This window comes from Rhincodon typus, chromosome 1 (assembly GCF_021869965.1).
Source record: "Rhincodon typus isolate 14 chromosome 1, sRhiTyp1.1, whole genome shotgun sequence".
NCBI classification, from domain to species: Eukaryota; Metazoa; Chordata; class Chondrichthyes; order Orectolobiformes; family Rhincodontidae; genus Rhincodon; species Rhincodon typus.
In genome coordinates this window covers 168563243-168575777 of record NC_063332.1, presented here as the reverse complement: position 1 = coordinate 168575777, position 12535 = coordinate 168563243, and the positions used below count along the sequence as shown (strand labels likewise).

Sequence of the window (12535 nt, the reverse complement as noted above, 5' to 3'; positions counted from 1 at the left end):
TCCTCTCACTGCACTGCTCATCAATTGGTTGTGACTAATGTTCCCTCTAAGCTGAGCAGCCACATAGACAGTCCAAACGTGACGATCAGCATGCTGACGCATTGACATCCAGTTGGGAAGTTGCTGCAACACGTGGACCACAGAGAACATATCTGACCTTTCTCAAGCCTCAACCTATGCCAGACTGGGTAAGGATGGCAGGTTTCCTTCCGTAAAGGACATGAACAAACCTGATGCATTTTTTTTGACAATCAGAGGTAGTTCCACTACTAAGAATTGCTTTATATTCCAAATGTATTCATTGAATTGAAATAACACCAGCTGGTGTGGTGGGCTTTGAACTTGACCCCCAAGAGCATTACTTTCGATTAGTAGTCCAGAGACATCACCACCATCTTGCTCTTGATTTTGTCAACTTTAAAAAAAAAAATAGTATATCTGCATCCACACCATTGAAACACTTCATCATTTTAAATGCCTCAATTGTATCATTCTTCCAAAATTAGGGGAATACAAAGTACTTTCATGTAACCCAGACTCATAATTTAACCATTTAAGGCTTTATTAGTGAATATGTGGTGTACCCTCTTGAACTAACTACACAGAGGCTGGTATCTCAAAACCAAGTCACCCTTAATTTACACATGCACAGTAAATAGACTCTGACTAGCTAGCTCAAAGCCAGTCGCTAGAGTGAGGAGACTCTCTGAGACTCTCAGTTTATATCTGACAGCGAGGCCTCCATGATTGGCCCAGGTTAACATCTCCAACTGGGGACCTCGATAAGCAAAGAGAATCACCTGACCAACCTTGTTCCAACCACTACATCCTTCCAGGTCCAATATGTCATTCCCGAGATGTGGTGACCAGACTGAACAAAGATGGATTTAGAGCAATACCCTGCACAATTGAAGCTTAACTCCCTGTGCTTTCTACTCCAGTCATCTCATTGGGTAGACTGATGGCTCATTCACCTTTCTCATGTTTTCTTCCTGTGTGTCAGCTTTTACTGATTTATGTGCCAGAATAATCAAATCCTTTTGCCCTTCCAAAGTCCCAGCCTCTCACAATGAAAAATGTCACATTTTTTCAAAGCTTTTCATCTTGCACTCAGCAGGGCATTTCACAAGAAATACCAAAGTAAAGGCAAAATAACATTTATACTGTAAGAGAGGAGATTACTGATTGGTAGGAGATGAACTGTGGTGGGGAGAACCTTTACCATCTTGTAGAAGTTCCCCCTGAGCTGTATTTTGTGTTAATGAAGCTTCTGGGGTGTATTTTGCCTGCTTGCATTTTCTTTCTATTTCTCTTTGTAACTTGCTCTTTCCAACCATACATCTCTCAGCATCTCCTCAATAACTCGCCTCGAAAGTGGAAAGCTCTGTGAGATGTTCTAAGATTTATTAATAGAAATTCCAGGGTGTAATACTGGAGGTTCTGGATTGTATTAATGGGGATTCTGAGGGTATATTAATGGATGTTCTTGGGAGCATTACTGGGGATTGTGGGGTGTATTTTTGAAGGTTCTAATGGAGATTATGGCGTGTATTACTGAATATTAAGGGTTGCGTTTCCTCAGACTTTTCCCTGTCATATGTTGCCCAGAAATCCACAGACTTCTATCCACCAGCTTGCTTCCAAAGTGACAGAAACCAAACATGAGAAGGTCTGAGGAAATTCACCTGTAGTCGTCATGAAGGCAAAGTGCCCCAATTATTGTGTAAAATGTAAGCTGACATGTTGACAGCGAAACAAGCAGTAGCCTCTGTACAACAGTTAGGCCAGTACCAAAATCCTTCTGATTGCACTCCCCGAGTTCATAAAGGCATCTCCCTAACTTGTTCAAACCTGCCTTATTCTGCAGGGACAGCATCAACAAAGAGAATATTCCCTGTAACAGCGAGGAGGGAAGATCGGGGCTTCTGGAACCTTCCCAGGCCAGTGATAAAATGCTAAAAGAGAGCAATGGCAGTTACAACGAGGAAGGCATGAAGCCAAAGAGGCAGAAAGCAAGTTGTAAACTCTCTGAGCTAAATGACAACCAGGATTCTCCAATGGTACGTTCACAGAGACATCGCATTGTAGTTACAGCACAGAAGGAGGCCATTTGGCCCATTATAAGAGCAACTTGACTTGCCCATATCCTATGCCTATCCCCATAGCCCTACAAATGTTCAGGTGGTTATCCAGTTTTAATTTGAAAGCCACACTTGAATCAGCCTCTAGCGCACTCTCGGGCAGTGTCTCCCAGATCCTAATCGCTTGCTCTGTAAGGAAATTTTTCTCATGTCTCAAATCCTTCATTTGTCAGTCACTAACTTACCACCACTTCCCAGCCCCTTTCAATTCTGAAGAAGATCAAGCCAGACATAAAACATTAACTCTGTTTCTCTCTAGACCTGCTGTGTTCCTCCAGCATTTTCTGTTTTTAATGTAGCGTTTGACAGATACCCCAGTGAGGCCATTATTGCTGTAACACCTGAAATGCACAGTAGGATTGGCCCGTCAGTTGGAAAGAAGAAAGGACTTGAATTTCTATAGCACCTTTTACAGTCTCAGGGTGCCCTCCGTGGCCAGCAGAGTTTAGTGACCACCACAACACTGGGAAACGCAGGCAGCTGGTTTACGCACAGCAAGATCCCACAAATGGCAGTGAGATCTTTCCCAAGGTATCAAAAAATCAAGATGCTAGAAATCGCGGGGAAAAGGGAGTCATACAGCAGATCAGGCTGCCTCTGGGGAGAGAGAAAGAGTTAATGGTTCAGAGAGATGACATTTACAAAAGGGAGACAGACTTGGGGATCAACAACGAGTGATTTCATGATGCAACAGCCAAGCAGAACAGTCCCCCTTGCTTTTCCATTATCCCCTCACCGTGTATTCAGGTGTTTTTAAATGTCACATTTCACACCCCATTTGGGCACAGCCCTTGTTCTTTCACTAAATCCATTACCACTGCTATTGGCTGTGGCATCAATGAAATCTCCCCTGTCCTCCACACTATCACCTTCGTTTCTTTCAGCCCCCTCCCTTACCACTAGTTTTCAAAAAAAATCATAAATTCTCATTCCCAGGTAAGGTCACTGACCTGAAACGTCAACTCTTTTCATTTCCACAGATGTGACGTGACCTTATTTCCCAGTCACTTTTACCTTTTTTCCCTTAATGATGTTGGATGGGGGTTGAATATTGGTTACAGCTCTGGGGAGAACTCCCAAGCACTATTTGTACTTTGATATCGAGCCAAAAGAACAAGCAAGGGTTTGGTTCAGTTTAACATCTAACCTGAAGGACTGTGCCTCCTACATTGTGTTCAGCCCTTAATGCTGCATGGGACTGTCAGCCCAAACTATAAATTCAAGTCTCTGCAGTAAGCCTCAAACCCACAGCCTTCTGACCAAGTTTTAAATTCATTCACGGGATGAAGGCATCACTGGCTGGGCCAGCATTTATTGCCTGCCCCTAATTGCCCAGAGGGCAGTTAAGAGTCAGCCACATTGCTGTGGGTCTGAAGTCACATGTAAGGATGGCCGTTTCCTTCCCTGAAGGACACTAGTGAACCAATTGACAATGGATTCATGGTCATTGTTAGACTCTTAACTCCAGATTTTCATTGAATTCAAATGCCACCATCTGCCGTGGCAGTATTTGAACCCAGATCCCCAGAATGTTATCTGGGTCTCTCCAGATTAATAGGTCCAGCAATAATACCACGAGTCCATTGCTTCCCCTAATGGCAGTAGTGCCGGTCACTAAGGCCCCATTGCTGTCATGATCAGTAAGAACTAGGAGCAGGAGTAGGCCATTCAGCCCCTCTAACCTGCTCTACCATTTAATACAGATCATGGCTGATCTTGCCTTGGCATCAACTCCACTTTCCTGCTGCTCTCTGCAACTCTTTAACCTGTTACTAATTGAAAATTTGCTTATTTTGTCATCAAAATTTATTCCGTGCCCAGGCAGCCATCACACTAGGAACAGGAGTAGGCCATTCAGCCCCTTCACTGTCTTCCACCATTCAGTGAGATCACGGCTCATCTGTCACCTAACTCCATGTGCTTTCTTGCTTTTGTAATTTTCCACCTGAGATCAATACGTTTTGTCAACAACTGATGCAGCAACTCTGTGATAGTGAATTCCACAGATTCATGACCCTTTGGGAGAAGCAATTCCTCCTCTTCTCTCTCTGTTTTATATCTGCCGTCTCTAAAACTATGATCTTTCATTCTAGCTTGCCCCACAATGGGGGAAAAACCTGCTCCCCATCTATTTTGTCAATCCCGTTTTGCATCCTATAAATCTCAATCCAATCTCCCCTCATTCTTCTAAACTCTAACAAGTATAGGCCTAAAACTGTTCAATCCCTGGGCAAAAAACAAGCCTTTCATCCCTGGAATTAATCTAGTGAACCTTCTCTGAGCTGCCTCTAATGCAATTACATCCTTTCTCAAGTAAGGGACCAAAACTGTATGCAGAACTCTAGATGCAGTCTCACCAATAGTTGTAACAACATTTTTAAATTCCATTCCATGAGCAATAAATGCCAAATTTCCATTTGCAACTTCCAAAATTCCCTTTGTCCTTATGATTACCTGCCGAACCTGTCCGCTAGCTTTCTGGGATTCAGTCTGTGGTTGTCAGCATCCAGCTTTTCCAATACTCTGTCCCTCATTACCAGCTCCTTTAATTCCGTTCCCATCTACTGACTCCTGCCGACACAGCTCTGCTGTCTCACGTTTCCACACGTGGCTTTACTCGGAAGTGGCATGCCATCACATTCCGAGAATCGGAGTATTCAGCCGTATAGCACACAACCCCTGTCTTTTGCATTTCCTGCATGCTTGTTGCTCCTGTGTTGCTTGCCAATGTTCTCTAGTGCCAGTATCTGCCTACACCCACGATGTTCTTTCTTAGCTATGAAAATATTGGTGGAGAACAGGTTGTTCAACCAGCTGGGTCTAGAGGTAATGTAATAAAACCTCCTGGAGTGTTTCCAACAAAAGTTGCTGATCCTGAGAGGTAGCATGGTACACTGTGCACAGAGAGAGAGAGGCACATGGTTAAACTCTACAGTTTTTCACTTTGGAGTGGGCAAGGCGTGTGTGCTTGCTTGAATTATCTATGTATATTAACTTACTGTTTTCTCATTGGCTGTGCAGAAGAGAGTAATCTCTGTAATCATCTGGATATTTGATTTGATTTATTATAGTCACACGTACCTAGGCACAGTGAAAGTTTTTGTTTTGCATGCAGTACAGGCTGATCATACCATGCAAAGTGCATTAGGGTAATAGAACAGAGCGAGGAATACAATGTTACAGCTGCGGAGAAGGTGCACTGAGAACGAGATCAACACTAAATTTAAAATTTGAGAGGTCCGTTCAGAAGTCTAATAACAGCGGGGAAGAAGCAGTTCTTGCATCTGTTGGTACACGTGTTTAAGCTTTTGTATCTTCTGCCTGACAGAAGAGGTTGAAGAGATTGTAACTAGGGTGGGAGGGGTCTTTGATTATGTTGGCGGTCTTTCCGAGGCAATGAGAAGTATAAACTGAGTCAATAGATGGAATGACTCAGTCCCTGTCATTACAGGTCACCACAATAAAGCATGAATTCACATTGCTACCGCAATAAATTCAAGTGCACAACAAAGCACTATTCTTCAGGCACTATTCGACCTTCTAAGCCCCCAGCAGAGTGGGCAGGAGCATGACCAGCGAGCCAGAAAAGATCCTCCTGCCATTTTTGAGAAAATAGGTGAAATTTAAAGGGGAAAGTAATGTGTTTTAAACTAGGGACAGGTTTTCAGTGCCAGTTTTGAACAAGGTCAGCCCTTCACTCTCATTGGCAGGAAGCTCACTGGTTTGTATGTCTGATGCATTACCCTCACCCCATCCTCTCTCCAACCATGCCCCACCCCCTCCGCCAACCTGGATAAAAACGGAAAGAACTGCAGATGCTGTAAATCAGGAACAAAACCAGAAGTTGCTGGAAAAGCTGAGCAGGTCTGGCAGCATCTGTGAAGAAAAAAGTCAGAGTTAATGTTTTGGGTCCGGTGACCCTTCCTCAGAACTTGAACGTTAACTCTGATTTTTTTTTTTTTTCTTCACAGATGCTGCCAGACCTGCTGAGCTTTTCCAGCAATTTCTGTTTCTTGCCCCTCCAACTTTGATACTGATAACATTTCCCTTCCAACACTCCACCCTGTCCCAGCACCAGCTCCATGGTCCATCTTTCCTCCAATTTTTGTAACACCAGCAGTACCTACCCCTTCAGTGGCTCAGTTGTGGTGAAGCTCATGGCTCGATGTTGGGAAAGCCCTGGGCCTTGCTATTCTGCTCTAGGGACTGTACCCCATGCAGAATGGCTGCTGCACATTACAGCAGTATATGCACTTCAGTAAGTAGGGCACACTTGGGGCTGATGTGAAAAGTGCTGCAGTGAAATGCAAGTGCTTAGAGTATTTCCATTTACTGCAATAGGGCGAGAGATGAAGGTCTTTATGTAATATTGGGATTCTGATCTACACAGAGAAGATGTGCTGTTAATTGAAGATACTTGCATAGTCAAAAATTGTGACTAATAGCAGGGATGATTTGCTCAGAAGCATTGGAGTGTAAATCCTGGAGTTGGGATCCATGACATGGACCCCATCATTCATCCAGTATCCATCATTTGCAGTTTCTGACTCCATGTGTCAGGGAATAGATATCCTTTGAATGAAAACCCATGCAGTTTTCAATGTCTGGATACAGAGCACCTTGAGAGAGAAGTCCCTCAAGCCTGCTGCACCATTCAAGATCATGGCTGGTCTTCTATGTCAGATCCATTTCCCAAGTCTCCTCACCTCCCCCCACCCCGGCTCCCCATCCAATTCCTTGATTCCCTCCCTGTCCCAAAGCATCTTGATGATCTCATTCTTGAATATGCTTCAAAACTGAGCAACCACAGCTTCCTGGAGCAGATAATTAACTCATTGCCTCGGAAAGGCAGCCAACATCGTCAAAGACCCCTCCCCACTCTGGTTCCAACCTCTTCCATCAGGCAGAAGATACAAAAGCTTAAATACATGTACAAACAGGTTCAAGAACAGCTTCTTCCCTGCTGCTTTAAGACTTCTGAATGAACCTCTCAAATTTCATATTTAATGTTGGTCTCAATCTTTGTGCACTTTCTTTGCAGTCTAGCATTGTATTTCTCGTTCTGTTCTATCGTGTGATCTTTGTATGGTATGCTCTGTCTGTACTGCACGCAAAACAAAACTTTCCACTGTACATGTCACAGTAATAAATCAAATCAAGGAATTGCAAAGTTTCCCAGCCCTCTGAGTAAGTACACTTCTCCCATCTCAATCTTAAATGACTGACCTGTGGTTCTAGATGGTCCAGCCCTAGAGAAACCACTTCTCATCACCTATACTGTCAAGTCCTCGGAGAACTGAGCCTGAAGAGTTTTATTGTAATCCTTTTTTCTTTGCCCAGCAGCCCATGGAAAGCAGCAGCAACATTTCGACATCCTGGTCTCCTGATCTATCCCTTGGAATGTCAGGGCCTGGGGGAGGCCTAAATTTCCTGACCCAGCCAGAAGATGCAACTGAAAGAGAGAGGTTAGTTTTTGTCTGTGATTTGAGTGGTACATTTTAGAATTCCACACCACTTTCCTCATTCTGTTGTGGTTGCACAGTTAAAAGGAACGCAAGTCCAGGGGTGCCTAGCTTGAATAAAACAAAATGATACACGTTTTGACCATGGGACCTGTAGTGATTGTAGCGAGGTCAGCCAGATGGACCTCCATAGAGTAGGAGTTCCCTGATTGGACCAAATTAACAGCCCCAATCAAGGAGCCCTGGCTGACAGATATAAAGAGGAGTGTCGGATATTCTGTCACACTGGGAGTTTACTCTGATAAGGCTGTACTAGAATCAAGGACTTTTCACTTGTAAATAAAGGATGACTTGGTTACGGTTATGCATTACTTTTTTTCTTGACAGCTTGTGCACATACAGCTTTTTTTGATTATTCGGAGCTTAACTTTCCCTGCGGCACCAGATAGTAAAGCCTTTTCAAGAGGTGATGGATTTAGTTAAGGAATATTACAACCCCAAACTTCCTGTAAGTCTGAGATGCTGTTGTTTTATCCCTGCAATTTGAGAGCCAGAAGAATCTGAATCAGGATTTTTGACTTGGTTACGATGACTGGTGGAGGCATGTGACTTGATTTTAACTCGTAATGAGATGCTGAGGGGCCAGTTGGTATGTGGGATTAATGAAGGAACCATGCAAAAGCACCTACTAGCTGAAGCCCAACTGGACTTGCTATGAACCAGACCAAACTGACTCAAAACATGTCAAGGAGATAGCTTAGACCCTTACATTTTCTTATGTTAAAGGCAAGTACCAGGTGTTGTTTCCCAGGTGCAATTTGATTGGTCACACTACCAGGCTAGGAACAAAACACACTTTATTGATACACTATAGTTAAATTTTTATTTTGTCTGGATTCTTTCAAAAATGGCTTAACTGTAACTCTATTTAAATACTTAACAAAATAATAAATTACTCACTAATTGTTCCAATGCAATAACATCCCATAAGCATGCCTTTAGCAAAGGCAAAGTGAATATAATAGAATGTTTCATGTGCAACTCTAATAGCAGGAAGAGAACCAAGCTTTTAGCACCAGCAAAAAGACAGAGAGAGATGTAGCAGCTTTCACAACTACAGCTGCTACTGAAAGCTAACCAGAAAATCCCTGTTCCTGTGGAAATTTGATCGCACCCATTCAGTCTACTTCTATTGTTCCAATTTTAAAATATTCCCAGTCTCGCAAGCTGTTTATTTTACTGGCTTGGAGCAGACTGCTCAGTACCTCTGTCTCAATCTGTCCTCATGTTTTTAAAAAAAAAACAGGATAAAATACACCTCAGAACCATCATATTGTCACACTTCCTTGCTTAAAAAAATAATAAACCATCAATATACAAAGATGGCTTCATTTTTAAAAACCTTTAGTCTTGTGCTATTAGTGCATTACAATACATTTACATTACGTTGACTCTAAGCCTGCAAACATCCATTTCTGTCTGTTTCTTCCCGCCACCAAACGCCTCCGTCTTCCTTCATCAAAGTTGTGACGATGCATTGGCAATTACATTCTCTTATCCTGCCACATGTATAATTTTCAAATTGAATGGCTGCAATGATAAGCTCCATCTAAACAATCGGGTATTTTTATCCTAAAGTTTTCCAAAAACTTTAATCAGTAGATACAATCGTCTCAGAAACATTATGGGAATATGACTTGCGCTGTTGCGAACTCTCTCTTAGCTAGGCTTTTCTTTGAGCCCTTGGTCCGAAGTTGATCGAACAATTCCAATAGATGTTCCTTCCACGTGTGACTAAAAAATCACCAGACTGTCTATGTATACCACGCAATTGGGTAATCCCAGAATGACCTTATTGGTTGGTTTCTGAAATGTGGCTGGCGCATTTTTCAAACCAAATGGCATGACTTTAAAATGGTACAGTCCATTCGCTGTTATGAAAGCAGAAATTTCCTTCGCTCTTTCAGATAAAGGTACCTGTCCGTATCCTCTGAGTAAGTCCAACTTAGAAATATAAGTTGCTTGTCCCATCTTCCAAATGTGAAATAAGATATGAATCAGATTTTGTAACTGCCTTCACTTTGCAACAGTCTACACATAATAGTTGGGTACCATCTGGTTTTGGCACCATTACTATGGGTGAATTGACTCTGAGGCTGTATCAGAGTCAAGGAATTTCCACATGTAAATAAAGAGTGACTTGGTGATGGGATACCAGCCTCTGTGGAGTTTATTCAGGACCAAAGCTTAGGTGGGGGGAGGGTTGGCTGGTGACCGTCAGAGCGGGGGCAAGAATTAGTGGGGTTTCTGTTGACTGTAAGCATGGATGCAGGGCAATTTAAAGCATTTAAGACTTGCAAATGATCTTGTGGAGTTGCAAAATTATCCTCTGTTTGCTGTCTGTCTGACTGACAGACTGGTAGTCCCACCCAAAATCACCTGAGTCTCAAGTTCAGTCTCCCACAGAGTAAGAAATACAAAGTGTTCTTAAGCACAACAGTCAAAGTAAATAAACAGGAAGAATGTAATTAACTCATCCAGGTTCCTTCAACTTTCCAAACCTGCAATTTCTACCAGTTAGAAGAGTAAGAGCAGAAAATGCAAGGGGAAAGCCACCAACCGATTTTATTTTCCCTTCATGCCATTTGCCCACCCTGACCTACAGCTATGTTGCCATTCCTTCACTTGCACTTGTTCAAAATCCTGCAACCTCCTTCCCAACAACACTGTGGGTGACTCTACACGTTAGGGACCACAGATGTTCAAGAAGGCAGCTCATCACCACTTTCTCAAGCGTAAATAGAGATGCACCATAAATGCTGGTCTAACCAGCAAAACCAGCCAAGTTAGAGTCCATTCATCAGTCTAATGGTGGCAGGGAAGAAGCTGTTCTTGAACCTGAGTGTGTGTGTGTGTGCGCGCGCGCGCTCAAGCTTCTGTATCTTCTGCCTAATGGAACAGGTTGTAGGAGAGCATAATCGCGGTGGGAAGGGTCTTTGATGTTGGCAACCTTTCCACGGCAATGAGAGGTGTAGCTGGAGTCCGTGGATGAGAGGTTGGCTGCCGTGATGGTCTGGGCTGTGCACGCAACTTTCTGTAGTTTCTTCTGGTCCTGGACAGAGCAGTTGCCATACCAGGCCATTATGCACCCGGACAGTATGCTTTCAATGGTGCATTTGTAAGAGTTTGTGAGTTTGGACATGCTGAATTTTCTAAGCCACCTGAGGAAGAAGTGATGTTGCTGTGCCTTCTTGACTGTCGCATCTATGTGGGAAGTCCAGGCAGGTTGTTGGTTATTGTCACTCAGAGGAACATGATGTTCTCAACCCTCTCAATCTCCCATCCATTGATGTAGATGGGGGTGTGTTCTGCTCCTTTCTTCCTGAAGCCAATGATCAGTTCTTTTGTTTTGCCGACATCGGGAGAGAGGTTGTTCTCATTGCACCATGACACAAAGTCCTCTCTCTCTCCTTCCTGTATTCTGAATCATTGTTGTTTGATATCTGTCTACCACTGTGTGTCGTCAGCAACTTGTAGATGGCATTCATTCAGAATTTAGCTACACAGTCATGGGTGTACAGGGAGTACAGTAGGGGGCCAAGAACACATCCTTAGCGGGGGTTGGGGGGGTGGTGGACTTCAGTGTTGAGGGTTATTGTGGAGGAAGTGCAGTTACCTATCCTCACTGATTGCGGTCTGTGGGTCAGAAAGCTGAGGATCCAGTTGCAAAAGGCAGAGCCGAGACCTAGGTCTTGGAGTTTTGAGGTCAGGATCATCAAAAATATGTTGGTTGGACAAATCTCCTCATCAAGATCCCTCATGCCTGCCAGAGCAGGAGGTTGGGGTCTTAACTTGTTTGCCATCTCATCTCTAATTGCTGCACCACAGGTTATGTGCTTGGCTTGAGCCATAACCTCCCAACTTGGAGAGTGCTTCCATCTGAACTAAATGTTGCTGGGCCAGTGCTAAGGTTAATGTTTGAGCCTTCCTGTTATCTGTGAGTCCCACCAAGTTTTCAGAATTGCTAAGTTGCTGTATGACGTGTTCTTTTAAAAACTGTGGTATTTATAGCCAGTGAGATGTGATAAAGCACACTCAATTTATTTAAATCAACTCCAGTACTTAATCTGCACAAATATTTGCATACATATCCACAGTTGAAAGACAGCTAATCCTTTAATAACATAAAGCAAGTGAGAAACTCGGCAAACTTGGCAGCATCTGTGGACAGAGAAACAGAATTAACATTTTGAGCCCAAGCCAACTTTTCTTCAAAACATTAACTCTGTGTTTCTCTGTCTGATTGCTGCCCGACCTGCTAGGTTTCTCCAGTACTTGCTGTTTACCTTTTCAGATGTACACCATTGCAGTATTTTACTTTCACTCTAATCCTTTAGATCATAGAATCCCTGCAATATGGAAACAGGCCCTACGGCCCAACAGGTCCACGCCAACCCTCCGAGAATCCCACTCAGACCCATTTTCCACCCCCCCCTTATCCCCATCTAATCTATGCATCCCTGAATACTATGAGCAATTTAGCATGGCCAATCCACCTACCCTGCACATCTTTGGACTGTGGGAGGAAACCCATGCAGACATGGGGAGAATGTGCAAACTCCACACAGACAGTCGCCCGAGGGTGGAATCGAACCCAGGTCCCTGGCACTGTGAGGCAGCAGTGCTAACCACTGTACCACCATGCTGCCCCATAATAACCCCCTGGAGGTATTCATCCACCGCTATAATGATGATAGGTTGTGTGAGCAGTCACACAGTAATAATGCTGTACTGGTAGCACTTATGGTCAACAAACATCTAATCCAAAGATAGAACAGATTTTGTCACAGCCCCCATCAAAGGCAAGTGGTTTTATCTTCAGAATTTATAGAGCACTGAATTTAAGTACCTTGGTAGCTCTATGTACCTTAC

The 12535-nt window shown here is 43.5% G+C and overlaps 1 protein-coding gene across 4 annotated transcripts in view; it reads left to right on the top strand.

The window, feature by feature from the left end:
* Window positions 1-12535, top strand: part of fam13a (family with sequence similarity 13 member A) — a 189161-nt gene that overhangs the window by 145046 nt on the left and 31580 nt on the right. For 3 of the 4 annotated variants that reach the window (XR_007263291.1, XM_048603250.1, XM_048603257.1), the window contains 2 exons: window positions 1868-2060; window positions 7482-7606. Coding sequence is in view for 3 of the 4 variants with exons in the window: in XM_048603250.1 (XP_048459207.1) it covers window positions 1868-2060; window positions 7482-7606 (318 nt within the window). In the remaining variant the exon portion in view is untranslated. The remainder of the gene's footprint in view (window positions 1-1867; window positions 2061-7481; window positions 7607-12535) is intronic. The other variant, XM_048603264.1, reaches the window with a different exon arrangement.